The 20,063-nt window shown below is 32.6% G+C and overlaps 2 protein-coding genes across 6 annotated transcripts; both read left to right on the top strand.

Moving 5' to 3' along the window:
• Positions 1-1,979: 1,979 nt before the first annotated feature.
• LOC139892322 (uncharacterized) lies at positions 1,980-7,962 on the top strand. 5 transcript variants are annotated; one of them, XM_071875383.1, is made up of 10 exons: positions 1,980-2,105; positions 2,204-2,329; positions 2,559-2,703; positions 2,922-3,043; positions 3,147-3,226; positions 4,638-4,671; positions 4,953-5,135; positions 5,575-6,036; positions 6,372-6,436; positions 7,560-7,962. In XM_071875383.1, exons 6-9 carry the CDS (start codon positions 4,669-4,671, stop codon positions 6,381-6,383), a joined length of 660 nt encoding a protein of 219 aa, XP_071731484.1. In that variant the 5' UTR covers positions 1,980-2,105; positions 2,204-2,329; positions 2,559-2,703; positions 2,922-3,043; positions 3,147-3,226; positions 4,638-4,668; the 3' UTR covers positions 6,384-6,436; positions 7,560-7,962. The 5 variants fall into 5 exon arrangements, with proteins under 5 accessions (XP_071731484.1, XP_071731487.1, XP_071731483.1 ...); XM_071875386.1 differs by having other exon boundaries at positions 1,992-2,329; positions 4,991-5,135; XM_071875382.1 differs by having other exon boundaries at positions 1,992-2,329.
• Positions 7,963-12,705: 4,743 nt separating this feature from the next.
• On the top strand, positions 12,706-17,513 carry LOC139892321 (probable protein phosphatase 2C 55). Its single transcript, XM_071875381.1, has 6 exons — positions 12,706-12,831; positions 13,976-14,836; positions 15,365-15,689; positions 16,563-16,712; positions 16,846-17,136; positions 17,227-17,513. Exons 2-6 carry the CDS (start codon positions 14,073-14,075, stop codon positions 17,254-17,256), a joined length of 1,560 nt encoding a protein of 519 aa, XP_071731482.1. The 5' UTR covers positions 12,706-12,831; positions 13,976-14,072; the 3' UTR covers positions 17,257-17,513.
• Positions 17,514-20,063: the final 2,550 nt, after the last annotated feature.

Below are 20,063 nucleotides of genomic sequence, written 5' to 3'. Positions count from 1 at the left end.
GTCATTTTATTTATCGTACTTTTAATTATCGCACTTTTATTTATCGTCATTTACTTTACGTTTTAAATTAAGTTATATTTATTTTTAATATTTTGCATTAGGACTTAAAATCGACAAACCGGTCATTAAACGGTAAAACCCCCTTTATAATAATAATAATACTACTATATTACTAATATATATATATATATATATATATATATATATATATATATATATATATATATATATACACACAAATATAATTGTTTAAAAATATGGTGTACGCAATAAGTGAATCCATGTGGAACGAACCGGACTTACTAAAAACTACACTACTTTACGATTAGGTACACTGCCTATAAGTGTTGTAGCAAGGTTTAGGTATATCCATTCTATAAATAAATAAATAACTTGTGTAAATTGTATCGTATTTAATAGTATTTTGTAATAAAAATATAAATATTTCGTATACACCGTTGCACACATCAACTATCTTTTATCTTATTCATTCCCCGCCTTTACTTAGCGCAATCTTCTAGTAGCGCTACACTCAATCGCGCGATATCATTGGTCAAATTGCGCCTTATATTGCGCGTGATAACAGTCTTGCGCGATATGTTAGCCTATTTTATGCGCGATATGTTTAGCGTATTTTATGCTCGTCATTAAGATTCATCATCTTATTAGGTCAATTCTTTTGTTAATACAATGAATATATTTAGACTAATAACTAAGGTGTTGGATGTATTTTTATTAACTGATTGTTCTATTGCATGATAGTTTGAAGTTTGAATAAAAGATCCATTCTTATTGATGTTTAATCACTCGTGTTCAATTGATTGATGTGTTTGTTTAATTAAGGGAACTCTTGTAAATTTAACACATTGATTTACAATTAATTTGTCTTAATTGATTGTTTGCTAAACCAGACCACGAAGGTAAATTGGATTCAAACGTTTAGACGATATAAGGGCGAATTGTGTGCACCGAACGCTGACATAGTTGTTATTTGAGTCTTTAATCTAGTTAATTTATTTGGTCACAAACAAATATGTCTTAAATTACAGGGAACCCTGCACCGTGTAATTTAGTTTGTGTGTTTGCTCAAGAGAACTGTTGGTGAACTGGTCGAGTAATTTGCATGCATTAGTCAATTAATCAGGTCTTAATCAGTAACCATCCGACACTGAGGGTAAAATGTTTTGATGAACATTCTTGTTTAAATTTGATTCAAACCTATCTTAAGTGCTTTCATTTGCTTTATTTTTATAAACATAAAACACAAAAAATATCGTCTTTCAATTTATATCACCCTTTGATTCGCCGATCGTCAAACGACGACCCCCAAATTTGTTACTTGTGTTAGTTCTATTTGTTTAGTAGTTTAATTACATTTTAGTTATAATTTTGATTTGCAAATTATTGTCCTGTGGACGATTCTTGGATTTGTCAAAATTCTATAATATTATATAATTAGGTACACTTTCCTAGGTGTGTATTTGTTTTTTAACTGGTACTTTCTCATACATAACTTATACACCTGATTTTACACATCATATGAGCCGTTTTCTTTGGATGTTTTGCCGATGGCCAAACCATGGCTTGGTCACCGGGATCATAAGTTTGATTTCAATGTTTTCGTTTCATTTTCTTCGTTTTGAGTCAGTTTTTTTCGATTCATCTTGCATGGTCTTCGTAATCAATTGATCTACAAAGCAGATAAACATTTAAATCTCTTATAAAATTTAATTATCACTATATACATTAAAAGAGAGTCTCGATTAGCTAATAATTGTTTTCAAAATCCCCTTAATCACCGTTAGATTAGAAAATTACGTTACAATACCCCTTAATCCAACGATCATTAACCATCCACTACAAATATTAGCTAATAAATCAATTTTAGATAAACTTCTCCCTAAAATACCCTTATTAATAAATAAAAAAAAAACACGGAACACTCACCAAACCCTACCTAGATTTCGTTCGCTTCCTCTTCTCATCTCAAAATTGATGTTGTGCTCATTGATCTGCTCCTGAACGAGTCATGTGGGTGATTCACGTGCATACGTCTATCCATTCTCGCTCTCATTCATCGCGTCCGCTACAAACCCTATTTTTGTGTAAGCGGTGGTGAAATTTATTAGTTCTTTTCGTTTGTTGCAGTTTGTGACATGTTTCTATTGCCTGATTCATCTTTGTTTCTGATAATTAAAATCAGAAAAAACCAAGAAGCTGCGTTCCCGTATCAAATTCAATTTAGGGTTCTTCGTGATCGCCAACTTTGACAATCCTTGATGTCCGTGTGGTTAAAATCAATTCCGAGAAGTTTGATATATCGATAAAGGTTATGTTGTTATTCAATTTCATTATGTTTTAATTAGGTATTTTTAATTTAATTTTTATACAGATTTTTTTACTTTTTATTTATATTGATCATTCAATCTGATATGTGTTTAATCGATTGAATATTTTAGATATCACACTTTCAATATCTTTCATCCAGTTTGCTGAATCTTTTATCAGACAGAAGCTGATATGTGTCTCTTAATTCATTCCTTTTGATTGTGAAACAGATTGTTGAAGCCTGAAGATGATCTGATATGGTTTGGTATTTGAAGAATTTTATCTCATTAAGCAAAATGGATGAATTCGATATGTACGTTTCGAAAAGTGATTTCTTTTGTTAATATCGATTTCCATAAGCGATATTTGTTACAGGTATGTTTAACTTATATTCATATAGTTGAATCATGTCCTTACACATTTAAAACCATTCATTGTTTATAAGTTATACTTGAATGGGTTCTACTATATGTTTGTCCCAGCTCAGCTTAAAAACGTGTTTGTAGTTGTGACTAAATGAAACACTGATATTGATGAAGGTGATCGATGATGATGACGATGGATCTGATTAATGTTTTGTTCATTTTATGCAGTTCATAAATTGCCTGATTAGGATTATGTTTAATCTTTAATGGATATATTAACGAGAGGGATATAGATCAAATAGGTTGAATGGATCGAAGATTATCGATTGTGTATTCAGCATCTTTATACGGTTTGTTTAAATAAGCATAATTCTTAACTTGTAATTTCTGGAGGTCCTATATTAAGTTAGTTTCATTTTGAAGTCAAAAGTGATTTAAAGTTAACAAATGCAGGCATCTATCTTGTCTAAAGGCATCACGAGTGCTTATAATTCAAGAACGCGGCATTTGACTGGACAATATAAAAAACAGAGGTATGTCAACTCTTAGATTATAGTACATTTTACTGGTGTGTTCAATGTTCATTGGCACTATTTGTCTATTAATTATGTAAATGGAATCGTATCACATTTATGTATAGTTGGCTTCTTTTCTTATAACAAATAAATGAAAAATCATTGCGAGCAAAGACATTCCAGTTATCTAGGAGGAACAGGGGCGGGAATGGGTCAGGTCAAATTTGGTTACAAAAATATATTAATCACAATGATAATCAAAACTTTCCTAATATAAGATTCCATTCGTTGTAATACATTAGCAATGAATTAAGACACATTTGATCAATTATGTTTCTACTAAAGTCCTTTAGCTTAACACATTGGATTCGTTAGATAGTAAGTAAACATAACTTGAATCAATCCATTTGCCTACGAATGGGCTAAAATTGCCACCCCCGTGTTGCTGACTCTCTACTAAAAAATTGGGGTAGCTAAATATTTCATGATTCGGTTAGGCTCTCTTTAGGATAGATATGTATGCACCTGCCTGATGGAGATGCATTATTTTTGACAAAATCATATATTTATATTATCACCTAAGATTTTGTTAGAAGTGCATGTGGTTGTACTTTTGGTCGAAATCAACATGTTGTCTTACACCTGGTTGGTGCATCAAAGAGACAATCCAAGAATAAATGGAGTACTATTTAGATTTATAACGACTGAAACGTAAAGTGGATATTTGTTGACACACCCCATACGACTGTACAAAGGGTAATCATATAATCCCGCCAATATCACTTTACTGTGGAAAGCATTAGAATAACTTAGTAAGGTTGAGGAAATTAGTGACAAAAATAGGATACTTTACTGCATCAAAGTATATACGTTGGGCCGAGATGGCCACCTTTATGTTGGTGGCTTCTAATTGAAAAATTAGTACCACATACATAAATGAATCTTTGGTAGTGGGTTACACAACGATAAAGAAAGGCATAGCTAGACACATTTGAGTTCTTAAGTTGAATAGTCAAATTAAGAAATCATCATTATCATTGCCGGTTAAAGCTTCTTGCAACTTCTTTAATGACGATGGAGTTTGTAAAGAACAATATGGAGTTGATAAGAAAGATGAATGTGATCAGAAATGCCATTATTTTCCTCAGAAGTTATGTGTTTGCCTTGCGAGTTCTTAGTTTGCATTTTTTATGTTGATACTAAACCGTATGAATACGTAAAAGAGGATATCCCGTGTACACGGTTAAAGATGCTACAAGTGACTCAAGTTTTGTTGATACGTTTAAGGAAAAGTACGCATTCCACAAGGGACTTTAGTTTTACACATTCTAAATTCAGTTTCTAATGTTCTATATGTCTGTTTACATGCATACAAATGTCAATTAGAATGTTATAAATAAAAATTTAACTACAAATTAAACTGATGCAGATGCAGGCTGGTAAGAGTTATAATGTGAACAATGGTAAGATGCTTCATCATCTCAATTGTCTTTTTCTACTAATGTACCTAAATATGGAAAGATCGGGTTTTTAAAATTCCATTATATACAAGTGTAATTTTATTCATAGTTTAAAGATTGCACATCTTCAAAAATGTAAAGTTCCCATTACTGGGTGAAGTGGCTTCCAATTGTATTTTTTGATGATGCTGTCAACACGTGAAGTTTAAGAAGTGAAACGAAACCCTTTGATTTATAGACTACTCCATTGAATTTAATAGCTACTTTGCTAATGTTTTGTATAGATTCATAATGCTTTGTATACATTTCCAATACCTTTTAGAATGGGTTTTAAAAATCTCCGATTTAAAAACCTACGAGACTGCGAAAAAACACCTAGAGTATGCCTTGGTCACCTTGATGAGAGACCAAAATGTCCTAAGTTGCATCAGAGTGTTCGTGATGTTGTCTTTGGAAGTGGTGAAATTGTGAGTTCTTTAACCTTTTTTTTTTTAAAAAAAAAATGATACAGTTTACAAAATAGGCGAGTTAGGTGAAGAACCAAAATAGGTTGATATGGGTTGACCTTGGTTAGGACGTATACACTAGGACTATGAAAAGTCGATTGAGACGTACGTTGACCAGCGATGACTTTTAAATAAATAAATATATTAAATATTAAATATTAATATTTGAAACATAAACATTTTAAACATAAGTGAATCGCCTTTAAAAAGAGAAAAAAAAGAAACATAAATGAATTACAAATAAGATGATGTGATATTAGTTTAAATAATATATATGTTTTTTATAATGTTTTTTATAAATATAGTGTATTTATTAACTGGTTTTGATAGTTGAACCAACGTTGACCGACTTTGTTTAGTTGTTCTTAATTACTAAGGTTTGCTAAAAATAATGTTGCAGTTAAATTTGAATATTCCTGCTATATGTCATAAGAGGTTAAGGCACATGTCTGGAGTAGCAGAGACTTCAGTAATCAGGGTACAAGACTCGCAACCGGTTATTGGTGATGGAAACTCACGACCAGTAGATGTTATGGGTCGACCCAATTTGATCGATCTGACTAGCGAGGACATTGGTCAGAGCGATACAATAGCCATGAGTACTAACACCCATAAAGACTACAAGGTTAAAGCGTCACCATATATTTCTCATCAGAGAAATCAAATGGGTGAGGGAAACTCACAACCAGTTAATATTATGGGTCGAACCCATTTAGTCGATCTGATTAACGAGGATATTGGTCAGAGCAAAAGGACTAAAAACCACGAAGACTACAAGGTTATAGCATCAACATCGATTTCTCATCAACTGATAAATCAAATGGGTGATCACGGAACAAAAAGTGGTTCTGGACATTGCACGGTGAGTAGTCCATACAGTGCAGATGGTAATATTATTAGGTCGGTTATTAATGACAAGTGGGGAAACCAAGATGGACAGAGGTCATCTAAACCTGTTTTACTTTGGTAAAAGTTTAATTGCTGGCATTTTTGTTGCTTAGGTTACTTTTCATAACAACTAACATTAAATGGATTCATGGCTTTGATTCTTAAGCTTAGAACTATTGTGTGGTTTTTATTTTGATTCAAATGGTTTGACGAGAGAGCGATATGCATATTACCTGTCAACTGGGTAATGTAGAGGAATATTGTAAGTCATGGGAATATATTTGATAAAGGCTTTATGTTATTATGCAGGCGACTTCTTAAAATAAGTGGGTCGAAATTGAAGATTGGTGTGTGGAGTTAGTACTCCTGACAAGGTAATATGAATTAACCTATCAAAATACTCATAATTAGATAATGTGTTGAATTTTATACGTGATAACAAGCATTTTGAAAAAGGGTATGCTTTATTTTTAACGGGTCAATTGGTGAAGCTAACATATGAGGTTAATAAGTTTCGATTATTAATTTTATTTTATACAAATAGTTTTATGATCATATATAAATGATGGTTGTGAATACAATTTTGTGTACAATTAACAAGGGAATAAAAAGTGTTTTTGGGTTAAAATTAGTTTGAGATGAGGCTTTACTTTGAAACCAAAATTGCCCAAATAAGAACTTCACCATGACCCATTATTAAGTAATTAATGTCCATTATACCAGTTATCCCTAAGCTTCATGCAGAGCAGCAACAGTTTTTTAAAATAAACATTGAGAAGACAACAAAGTACCTTCTCATATAGTAGTCAAAGTAGTGACCTCAAATTGTAAGTTTTTGCCCTCCCTTCTCAATTTATTTATATGTGAATAATATTTTCAGGATTATCTTGAAGCCATAGAAATAGAATATTTAACAGTTATATCTCTATATTAATAGAAGGCTATTCACATATAGAGTATGACTCATACCGAGTCACCTTGAAGAATATACGGATCTTCAATTATAGTGTATATATTCATATTCTCCTAAATACTTTAATTACTTGAATTTTATTGTTCATTTTTATCTGATCTATGACCTAGAATTGCTTCACACAGAAATTTTCTCAACATAAATTGTTCATATAAAATGGAATACTGAGATGGGTTTGTGTAATTAAAAGGGTAACTTTTACTACATGTTAAAAGGTGCAATTACATTGGTGAACTTTTTTAGTTATATAAATAAATAATTGATCTGTTTTAATATATTTGCAAAAAACACAATTGTTACAATGTCCTTTTTCTGATAGAAACACTAAGATCATGTGCTTACTCGAATGCAATAAGTTGTTTTTTATTCGTTTGACTCATTTTTCACATATCTGACTCAATCCCTTTTTACCTTTTTCTGTTGTATTTTATAGATAGATTGCATTTACCTTTCATTTTATACATATATGTATAAAACTGAAGTTAAAAAATAAGAGACATTGTTAAAATGATTATTTTATGTAGGTTTTTGTGCAAGTGGTGGTCACATATGAGGATTGATTATTAATGCAGTTGAAGTGGCTAAGATTATGATTCATAAGTGTGTGAATAATCATGGTCAGCCGTCTGAGCGGTTGAGCGTTACTATGTCTTTAGTGAATGGCCATGTCGCATCAACTATCGTTCGCTTTGATGCCAAATCAAGATTTGAGAAGTCAACGGGACGTTTTGCCCCCATTGTAGTGCTATACAAAATGTGCTCCATATCCAAAAGGTCAAGATCATGACAATCTCGAAACCATCTTTTTCTGCGTGTCAAATATCATTGATTTTGTGTAAGTACCACGATTGACTTATGGGTTTAATAGTCGCAAAAGTGTTGACTGTAATTTCAACATACGTGTGAGTACATTACGTTCTTAAATATTTGCACTTAAAATAATCCTCATGTTACTCTTTAGTTTATAAAACACGTCATAATTACTTTGGAACACAAATTAAAAAAATTTCCTTCTTAACAATGATAACAATTACTCTTACAAGATCTATATAGTTCTTTAACTACTAAGGATGTTGATCATTAGCTAATCTCTGTTATGTTCTATAATGATCATTAGCTAATCTCATTTGTTACTATGAATCTGATATATTGAAGGTTGTATGCAAAAATATAATTTGGGTGACTATTAACCCATCTCACATATTTATTTTTAAGTACATTTTATGTTTGACTTCTTTCGGACGAAACACAACCCGTATTGACTCGGTTATTAATATAAGTGTAGTGGCATCAGATGCTAACATTGTTTAGTGTCACTCTCATCAGAAACGAGTATCTGGAAAGATAATTTATGGAGGTCAAACTGACAAAAGCAGCTTGTGAGTTTATTTTCATGCTTAACAACTTGTTTGGTAGTTGTGAATTAAGCTAATTAGGACAGAGGTGGCAAGTTCGACCCATTTCTGTATTTTTTTATCTGAACAACTTGCAAAAGTTTAGAAAGATGAGTAAATGAAATGGGCCGGAAATCACTTAAATAGTTATATCAAATGCTTAATACCTCCTCTCACTTTCATAAAAAAGTCATATTATTAATTCAATACATTTGTTAATTATGTAGTTAAAGAAATGGCGAAAAAGTGTTGACGAGACCTGCAACTAATCTGTTTCAGAAAGATTTCTCCTACCATTTTTCTTGATGTACCATAAGACTCCTTGATTATGATCGAGGAGATATTCGGTCCTTTACTTCCGATAGTAATGGTAAAAATTTGACACTAGAATCATAATTTTGAAATAACTTTAGGTATCAACTATTGTTTTGGTTTATCATGAAGGTTAGAAAAATCAAACAAAGCATTGACCGCTTTTACCCGATGAGAACCAACCATATTTGTCTACTAATCTGCATCAGGTCATGTAGTCTAAACTTATAAACATATATTAATAATTTATCTTCTATACATGCATAATGGAATGACTCCATATTGCACCTTTCTGTTTGGCACTCTCTAGAACAGAGGAAAGCTCAACTATGAACACATTGCTATAGCGTAACTCTGACTGTAGTGATAGTAATATTTAGTGCTAAAGATGATTTATTACTCACGGTTTTCTACTATTTCGGATTATGCTAAAAAAATGTTTACGTTAAATGGATGTTGAGTAACGGGTCAAAATATGGGTTGAACCAAAACTCTAAATCGTCCATATTTGTAGTACTAACTTTTAAAGTTGATTTTTCACGTATCAACACACAAGTTATGATACGTTAAAAAATTATTAGTTTCCGAGTTAAATGAATACGTAGGTTTTATACACTCAAACTACTATTTGGGTGATTTTTAACCTAATTTACCTATTCTTTCTACACATATCTTTCAGTATACCTCGACTCATGTAAATATTTTGATTATATTTCGTTTTTAGGTGGCACATGAAGGTATGACTCTTCTCTTTATCACATGAAGTTATATATGTTGGTTAATTAGGCTTTTACAATGGTCTTGATTTGTAATTGTATTTTGTGAGCTTGGTAATTAGTAATAACACTGTTTATATTTATTGGTTGTCAATTAGTTTAAAATTGCATAATGTCAAGCAACGAGAGATGAATGAAATCTGTTTGTAATGAGTCTGGCCCTTCTGCGGTTCCCGTTGATGATTATTTTGGTTTTCGCGGACTTTGGTTTCTTCTGAACAAGCTGCATCAACGAGTGTTTTACAACATCCGAATCGCTTGAATCGTTCATCTGACATTACTCGGGATATGTTAGTTCCTACTTTGAATGTTGTACCTATTGTATCTTCCCGGGTTGTTCTGTTGGTGATGTTTCTTTAGGACATGAATCTTATTTAGGTATCTTTGGTTAACATCTTTTATAGGGTAGCGTTATGTGAACTTTGGGCATATTTTCACATCAATTCATTTGGTTTTGTGGTTGCATCTACAATTGTATGTGTATCTTCTATTGTATCTGTAATGGGCCTTCTACTCAGAACAAGTTACAACGTGAAAAATCAACCTTCATCGGTTTGGTCTCAATTAATTTTTTATGTTGAAGGTACATTGTTGGTTTATTTATGTGTTGTATAAGCCTTTTGTTGTTGGGTCAGATAATAAGTTGTCATACTTGGTGTCATTTCGTACAGTCTGTAGTCTCTACAAATCTTAACAGCGAAGGGTATTTCATCACATTTTTAATTAATATCAATTCCATGATTTTATTTCATAGGATAGTTAAATTTTTAAATGTTTACATGTTTTATAACATGGTTGTATTTTTTTGTTAATTTATAGATTGCTTATTTTTGTATAATGTAGTTGTTGCTATTGTTATTTGGTTCATGATTTGTATTCAAATATGCTATTCATTGTGATGTACATTATAGGTAGTTTTGTCTTTAATTTTTTTTCTTAACGTTCTTAACTTTTTTTTAGTTTATATGTCAACGTAAGGTTTAGAGTTTAGGTTTAGTGTTTAGGATTCTGAGTTTAGGGTTTTGGTTTAGATTTAGGGTTTAGGGTTTAGGTTAGGGTTTAGGGTTTTTGGGTTTAGGTTAGGGTTTTGGGTTTAGATTTAGGATTTGGGGTTTGGGTTTAGGGTTTAGGGTTTAGATTTAGGGTTGTGGTTTAGATTTATGGTTTAGGGTTTAGGTTAGGGTTCAGGGTTTAGGGTTTAGGTGTAGAGTTTAGGTTTAGTGTTTAGGGTTTAAGGTTTAGATTTAGAGTTTAGGTTAGGGTTTAGGGTTTAGATTTAGGGTTTAGGGTTTAGATTTAGGGTTTAGGGTTTAGATTATAGGGTTTACATGTTAGGTTTAGGGTTTAGATTTAGGGTTTATGTTAGGGTTTAGGGTTTAGAGTTTAGGTTTAGGTTTTTCGGTGTAGATTTAGAGTTTAAGGTTTAGATTTAGGGTTTAGATTTTAGGGTTTAGAGTTTAGGGTTTTGGGTTTACATTTAGGGTTTAGGTTAAGGTTTAGATTTAGGGTTTAGGGTTTAGATATTGGGGTTTAGAGTTTAGGTTTAGGGTTTATGGTTTAGGGTTTAGATTATAGGCTTTAGAGTTTAGGTTTAGGGTTTTGGGTTTAGATTTAGGGTTTAGGTTAGGGTTTAGGGTTTCGATTTTAGCGTTTAGAGTTTAGGTTTAAGGTTTTTGATTTAGGGTTTAGATTGTGGGTTTAGGGTTTAGGGTTTAGATTTTAGGGTTTTGAATTTAGGTTTAGGGTTTTGAGTTTAGGGTTTAGATTTGGGGTTTAGGGTTTAAATTTAGGGTTTAGGGTTTAGATTTAAGGGTTTAGAGTTTAGGTTTAGGATTTTGGGTTTAGATTTAGGGTTTAAATTAGAGGGATTCAAGTTTAGGTTTAGGGCATAGGGTTTTGGGTTTAGATTTTGGGTTTAGGTTAGGGGTTAGGGTTTAGATTTAGGGTTTAGGGTTTAGAGTTTATGTTTATGGTTTAGGGTTTAGAGTTTAGATTTAGGGTTTAGGGTTTATATTTTAGGGTTTACAGTTTAGGTTTTGGGTTTTGGGTTTTGGGTTTAGATTTACATATTTAGACTTGTGAGTCGTGACTATATATGTCATCCATTACATACCACAATTTATATTGATTTTTTTTCTCTTATGTAAATATATCGCATGTGTGTCACTATTTAATGATTGTCATCTGGTAAAAAGTATTCGTAAGTTTGCTAAACTTGAGTACTATTCTGTTCAAGTAGATGGGATTTCATCTTCTGAGTAGGTTTTAATTTGGGTCTGCCAATTTGAGTTTCAAATTGCTATCTTCTGAATGTAGAAAGATAATGTAAATACTTTATGATGTATATTCATGAGTTTGTACAAACAATGTGTAGCTATTGTGTGGTTGTACATATCTTCATTGGATATTTAATAATAAGAAACTTGCCATTTCTGAAAATATACAGAGCCAGACTTTAAGTTTGCTACCAGAAGGGTATAACGATAATTTCTTTTTGTTAGTTGAGTCATTCCTTAAATAGGTACTCAAGGTGCAGATGTATATGGGGTTAAAAACTGAAAAAATTGAGTGGCTTTCATACAAAGAGCGTTGCGAGTTTTCAGAAACCGTTGTTGGCATTATGGACACAATGTGGTAGAGTACATCATATGGTGTAGATATTAGCAATTTTGTATAACGTTAGTGTTATGTTCATTTATTTTTTAATTAAAACCATCTTTAAGGGCTTTCTTTAAACTCTATTATTCTATTTTGTAGTGCACATTTAAACTGTGTTATGATCTATGAACTCTGTTTATCAGTATTTCAAATGTTATATTGATGCTACACGAAACTTAATTTCGTAATTTGATTGATTTATGTTATGTAAAATGTTTTTATTATTATTTAAGATTGTTATTCATAGTTGTTTATGCTTTATATTACTTTGCTAATTTGTTTATAGCCCCCGAAGAATTTTACAAAAAATCATTTGAGTCTTTGCTATAACAATCGAAAACCAAGTTAAAAAAACTACGCTTCTACTTTAATATAATTTCTTTAAAAAATCCCGAAAATTCGCGGGTCTTTAACTAGTTTTATTATAAATGATTATCAAAAATAATTGTGCAAATTACGAAAATACCCTCTAGGTTTAGGATACGGAATATATCCTTCCGTCAATGCACTGATCAAGGTCTTTTTCAACGTTTAAGGTTAGGGCTCTAATTACATCCCGATAAGCCCGGAGCCGCCGTCGACATCCGCATCAATCGTTCTAATCCGCCGTGAACGGCCGCCAGATCATACACGTCACCACTTCATACACTAACAAGGTATACTTTATTTCTCATATAAGTTTTTGTATTTTTGGTTATAGCTTATCAACGTTGAAATCATGTCAGTAAATGAATCGGATGAACGTGAATCGATTTATCATTTTATACTGTTTTTTATCTAGCAGATAAAGCATTTTTATATGTTTAAGCGTGAATAATTAGTACGGAACTGATATTTTATAGGTCGTGTTTTTGCCTTCATTTTTAGGGTTAATAAGTTAGGGTAGATGACACGAGACTTAAACATCACAGCCATAATCAAGTTAGAAACTACATAATAATATGAATATTAGGAACTTCATCAGTATATAAAGGCTCTTACAGTATACTAACTTTTCTAACAGATCAAACTAGGGGGAAATTAAAAAAATCTGAATTATTGCAAATGGATATGATAGTTATACAAATTTATTTATAAACAAATCAAAGTAGTTGAATATAGCAATAGAATTTAACAGGATCGTCATATAATAGTTATTCTAGCTAGTTACATATAGAGGCGAAGCCAAGATGTAGGGTAAGGGTGACATTTTTCGACAAGTAAATATCAATATAAAAATTAGGGGATGTTAGAATTTGTAGTTAGGGGATATTGGCCATTAATTTACAATTTTTAATACTATAATAGGCATATTTGAAGAGTTGGGGTGGCAAAGCATCCACATGCATCATCCCCTGTCTCCGCCTCTTGTTACATATGTCTTATCAACGAAACATTTAGTAAATAAAATGTACTCAATAACAGTTACTTAGTATATTCGAAAAATAACTCGTATAAATAGAAGATACCGATGGCTTAGTTGGTTGACATTGTTATCGAGCATGCACAAATGACTTCAGATTTATTTGGGTGTTCAAAATACCGACGGCTTCATGAGTTGACATCTATTCACTGCTTTGGTATGTATTATATTTTTCGTCAATCTCTTGAATACTTTGCTTTCGTTGAGCCAAGTCAAGCCTAAAAGGAACACTAACAAATATATTACTTTACTTTATTCGGTGACTCATAAAATCTGAACCACACAATAAAATGCTACGAATAACAGACGATAATTGTTTCATCCGTGTCATAGTGTTATTGCTTTCTTCTATCGACACCTGCTTGCATAATTGTGGAATTTTTTTTTTGACAAACCAGGTTTGACGTATATGTAGTTTGGATTTGATCTGCATATAGATGTGCTTAGAGTTATGAGATTATACCTTGTATGTGATATTGCTGGTGCAAAAGCAAGATGCCATATAAATATTTCTCAAAACTGAGAGGTCCGTTTACGCACGGGATTCGCAGAACAAATATATCTTTAGAAGCTAACTTTCACGACTCGGTTGAAGTTCTACTTGACCATGGTCAACTCTTATTCGGGAAGCCTCGGTTCTACTCTGGACCATTTGTAGCATCTGGTGACTTGAATATCCTACTTCAACGTTTCACCCCGTGTGCTGCTCAATTGAATTTACAACCCGCTAATAAAAAAAAGAATCTTTCGGTTATTGGAGCTGTTTCACGCACGTTTTCCACCCCATCTGTGTTCGGACCTTCGTTTCAAGTTTGTGAGTATCACGTTGATAATCTTCTCTCTGGTCCTAGTCAGTTTTCGCCTGCTATTGACAATCGTAAGATGCCTATTGCTCTTTCCGGGTCTAGAGCTTTACTAGGAAGCGGCTCGTTAAATTATTCAACGAAAACACGTGAAAACCTTACCGGCTCAATTGGTAATTCTAATATATCTTATGGTACTAGAGGTTTTCACAGTTGTAGCAAGATTTGTATGAATTCAAGAAATAAAGAACAGTCGGGGAGTTTTTCTATATATGGATACTTTATTTACCATGTTGCAAGAACAAGTGGTAACTGCAACCCGTTATTAGGGTTTCAGTGCAAAAGCTTTCATGTTTCGGTGCCAGAGTTTTTAACCGGTGGATCAGCCTCTGATGTATTCTCGGATGACTCAGTGTGTGATGATCAGCATACAAAGTCTGCAAATTCTTCTGTTAGGTAATACTTTGTTTTAAAATGGTTGATTGACATTATTAAAGAATCTAAAAGTTAGGGTGCGTTTGATTTGTCATTTAATTGAATGGTTCAGCGCTGAATGTTGAACCATTCAACATTTAGCCCTTTTGTTTTTGACTTGTGAATGACATATGGCGCTGAATGGTTCAACATTTAGTGTTGAACCATATAGAGTTGATATACTCTCTCAACCATTAAACACCTAAATTTTGTGTAATATCCTCTTTAACGTATATCAAAAACATTTATCAAACTACTATATTGTCTTATTTGTTATTACAAAAAGTTAATAAGGTAATTTTACATCATTCACGTTCATTCAAAATGATCATCAAGCAGGTTATTGTCATTTAGAACTAACATCATTCAAACATTTGGTTTTATCTAAGTTTCAATCAATCATTTAGTTTTATCAAACATTCAATCATTTAGTTTTTTATCAAACACACTCTTAGTAAACTTTGTCCACTCACTAACTCATCAAGGCATAATTATTGGTGTTGACTATAGGAAGACCATATCAGACAGACCACTGAAGTTGGTTTCAGGATCATGTTATCTGCCCCATCCCGAGAAGGAGGAAACAGGTGGTGAGGACGCTCACTTCATTTGTCGTGACGAGCAAGCGATTGGGGTAGCGGATGGTGTAGGTGGGTGGGCTGATCTTGGTATTGATGCTGGAAAATATGCACGGGAGCTTATGAATAACTCTGTAAGTGCAGTCCAAGATGAACCCAAGGGTTCTGTTGATCCCGCCAGGGTATTGGAGAAAGCTTATACAAAGACTAAAGCCCAAGGATCCTCCACTGCTTGCATTATCGCACTCTCCAATCAGGTAAAGCGGGTAGAATAATTAAAGTATAGTGCTTGTCAACGTCTGTCTTTTGCCTTTACAATATTACTTATATATACTAAAGCTTGCCAAGAATCAAGCTTCCTGAATCCTGTAGAGGTGGCAATTTAGACCCAATCACTTATAAATGGGTCGTTTGGGGAATGTTTCAGCTATAACAGATCAAAAAAGTAAAACGGTTGAAAGTTTTCGAAAGTGTAATCATTTGAATTTGAAGTAGCTTGATTTGAGATATTGAAGTTCTACCCGTTTTGAGTTTCAAGACCCACCCATCTTGCCACCTCTAGAATCCTGTTTGGTCGTGAACTGTTCACCGCGTTTGCCTGACCCGAATCCATTTTTCTTTTCTAATAACAAAATTCAACCTTTCTAATTTAGGCATGTCCACCTATTGTTTTTTCATATATTTTTTTTCTTCTTTTCATGTTTTATACAAGTTTTTTTTTTTTAATTATTTTTTAAATTATTTACTGTTTCTTTGTATTCTTTATATCAATATCAATGGACTATTTGTTTGCAACATATGGGTATATATTAGTTTAAGTAGGTATTGGTGTTCGTACGTTCTATTAATGTCGTTTTCTTTTGAGCTATATTTTTTTAAAAATATTGCTAACTTATTGACATATGAGACCTGTGATATCAATTAATCTAAGAAACCGGTGTTATAATATTTGAAAATGTGCGTCTTTAAAAAGCTTTTTTTCTGTCAATTTTTTAAATGAAATTTGTTTCAACTTTTTCTATAACCTTTAGCGCCGTCTATAATTATACTTTCATTTTTTCTTTAATAAAAGCTTTTTACCAATCGTCGATATGCGAATTCTGTTCTAATTAAATTTTGTCGTTTTGCAGGGTCTAAATGCCATTAATTTAGGTGATAGTGGTTTCATGATAGTTAGACATGGATGTACTATTTTTCGGTCCCCTGCACAGCAGCACGATTTTAATTTCACATATCAACTGGAAAACGCAAGTCATAGTGATTTACCAAGCTCTGGTCAGGTTCGTTCGAACCATCCATTCTAGTAAAAACTTTGCCATGTTTAATATTATTTGCATTGTCAGCAATAGTTTTATGGTTTGACACTTTGACTAGAGAAATATGTATATAAGATAATATTGACTATTGATGCAGGTATTTTCAATTTCTGTTGCTCCAGGAGATGTGATAATAGCAGGCACAGATGGACTGTTTGATAACTTGTACAACAATGATATTACTGCAATTGTGGTTCATGCGGTGCGAGCCGGTTTGGAGCCGCAGGTGACGGCTCAAAAGATTGCGGCTTTGGCTCGACAAAGGGCACTGGAACGGGACAGACAGACTCCTTTTTCTGCTGCAGCTCAAGAAGCTGGATTTCGTTATTATGGTGGAAAGCTTGATGATATTACTGTCGTTGTCTCCTATATCACCTCATCCAATGATGTAAGCCCATTTTTATTCTCCTTTATTCTCTTCATAATAATTATATTTAATTATTCAAACACTTGAACAACTGATTGTACTTGTTGATAGGATAAATCTTCATCGTCGACTTCCTCTTAAGGTGATGCAAGCAAGTAATAGGTTCAGTAGCATGGTGTGTGGTACAGTTTCAGTCGTTTGCTGTTTGTAGGGTCTTCTTAGTATTTTGCCCTGAACCTGAAATGCTTTGTTATTAGGGGTTGATACAATAGAGTGGGAATAGTAACAGTTGTACATAACAGAAGTGGTTAGTGATTATATTTTGTATGTTGCGTTCTTAAATTAAGGACTGACCAAGTGGAAGTTGTTTTGTTGAAATTAATTCGATTTAGTGTTTCCTCCTCCTGGGCCCTTTGATTTCAATTTTGTTATAGGAGTTCATTGGGTCTTTAATGCGTTGTATTAAACTGTGGGACGAATGCATTTATCTGTGTCTAGCATGTCTAGTTAGGACTCCGAAAGGGTCTAGTATCTGTATCGGAGACTAGGAACCGGCTGAAATCTTGATCAGCAGCACCAAGCGGGTGAATTCGTTCTAAAATGGCTATAAATAGTTGGTGGAGCTTTGGTGGACATCCACGAGCGGATGGGAGTGGCTTGAAACATCTTTATAGAAGTCCTTGCAAAAGTGCAAGACCCTCTGAAAATCCACGTACTTTGAATGCGTTTTTTTTTACCAATATACATACGCTTAGTTTGTAGATAAATTCCTAAGACGGATTTTTTTTTTTTTTTTTCCTAATCAAAGGCGTTTAAAATTCAAGTTATATGTTAAACAATGATTACTTGTACTTATGAACACGTTAATTGAAGATCAAGTGTTTGTAAATTCGATATGCTTGTTAGGCCATTTCAATCCATTAGGCATCTTTTAGCTATCCCTTAGTCATTGCCATCCGGCATCTAACACCAATGACATTCGCTTGCCATTGGTTAGTTATCGATGATCCGTGATTGTGGGTGTCATGTAATAGTGTATTGGATTGGATGGCTTAATTTTATTTCTTGTATCATACATCATTTGCAATAATACTTATACATTATATTATTTAATTAATATGGTGGATTCAATTTGTTTGACGAGGTGTGTCATGAATGATATTAATCTGTTATAAGTTTGTTTTGTGATGGAGAGGAAATTTTGAGGTGACGTTGATTATCTCTCTGTAATGAATAAAAATCCATAAGAAAAATAATGGACAATAGATTCGAAACTAAGAGAGAAATTGTTTATCACACTCCTCGCTAAGAGAACTACTACAATGTGTAAATTAGAACATTTAAATGTGTGTTCTTGATTAAAAAAAAAAAAAAAAAAAAGATGCATCAAATGATCCTACATATTTTTTAGATATACGTTTGTATTCATGATATGCATAAAAAGGTAAACACTACATTGACTTAACGAGTAAGAGATATAATTTTAACTGAGAAATATTCATTTGAATATTTAATTTTGCTTGAGATCTGTACAATCACATGTGATTAAATCTTACAATCACATAAAAATTGTCATGACAATCACATTGTCTCGCGTTTTTAATCCTAGCCATTGTTTATATTGATCCAAGGGCTGATATTTATTTCCTAGATCTCAAACAAAATTAAGGATACAAATAAATATTTCTCAATTTTAATATATTAAAATATTTAGTTTATTAAATACATTTTATTGTGTGCTACGAACAACACATTATCAAAGCTCATAAAAAAATAAACTTCATAAATGTTTTTTCTTTTTCCTTTTGCAGTGTGTTTCTGGTTGTTAGAATTTTAGTTGTCATTTAATTATTAAAAGATTGAGGAACATAATTTGTGAATTATTAATTTAATTACTAATTATTACGGAGTAACTATTTGTGGTGTAGAATAATACCTTAGATGTGAATATAAGTTGGTTGGTTCTGAGACATAACTTGATTTTGAATTAAATTAGCGAACAATCGATGTGTATGAGTTTTGTTTATGGTTAACTGTGTTTACATATAGGGTGGATTAAATGAGGTGTTTATAGGTTTTAATTTTTGGGAGTTGGTAGGAATTTTAGGTGAGTTAGTAGATAGGGATTTTATCGGGCCGGTTTGGGCCGGATTTAGGTAATCTTAGTTCCAAATCCGATTAAAAAACATAGTCTCAACCGGTCCCATATTCAGCGAGTCTCTATTTATTTACTAACCATCGAGTTTCGAATTTCTCTAAAGTTATTCGAGTCTTCATTTACTTACTATCGAGTAAACGGATTTCCTCACGAGTATTCGAGTCTCCATTTATTATAAACATAGATATATTTGAAGTATTGGATCCATTTGTATTTCTAAACTGCTTGTCCAGACTGTTACTAACTAGTATTTAAACAAATAAAGTCATACATATAAAAGGAAATTGTTACACATAGTATAATTACAGGTATAGTATAAATAAAATATTACCACGACTTCATACAAAGACTTTTCTATGACCACTGATCAACACATTACTACTTACTAGTTACAATTATAGTTACAAAATTAATTTTGTCAAGTAAAAATGATAGATGATCAACACATTACTACTTAGTAGTTACAATTATAGTTACAAAATTGTTTTGTCAAGTAAAAATGATAGATTGTAGTAGGCTAGTGGCAATGAATAATGAGTAACAAGTCAATTTATATTTCATAATACATTAATATATAATTATTGAAATTTAAATGGTTCGGGTATATGGATTCGGGTGTTTTTATCGGGTATACGGGCCAGGTAATCGGGTTTGGGATTAAAACCGTCCTTAAACCCGAACCCGGATAAAATTTTAAAACCATCCCCATACCCGGTCAGCGGACCCGCGAATCGGCCGGGACGAGGCTCAAAAATGTCGGATTTTGAGTTTTCCCATCGGGTACGGGTCT

Source organism: Rutidosis leptorrhynchoides, chromosome 2 (genome assembly GCF_046630445.1).
Source record: "Rutidosis leptorrhynchoides isolate AG116_Rl617_1_P2 chromosome 2, CSIRO_AGI_Rlap_v1, whole genome shotgun sequence".
Taxonomy (NCBI): domain Eukaryota; kingdom Viridiplantae; phylum Streptophyta; class Magnoliopsida; order Asterales; family Asteraceae; genus Rutidosis; species Rutidosis leptorrhynchoides.
The sequence above is the reverse complement of the archived record's forward strand: the minus strand, read 5'-3'. Positions and strand labels throughout refer to the sequence as shown.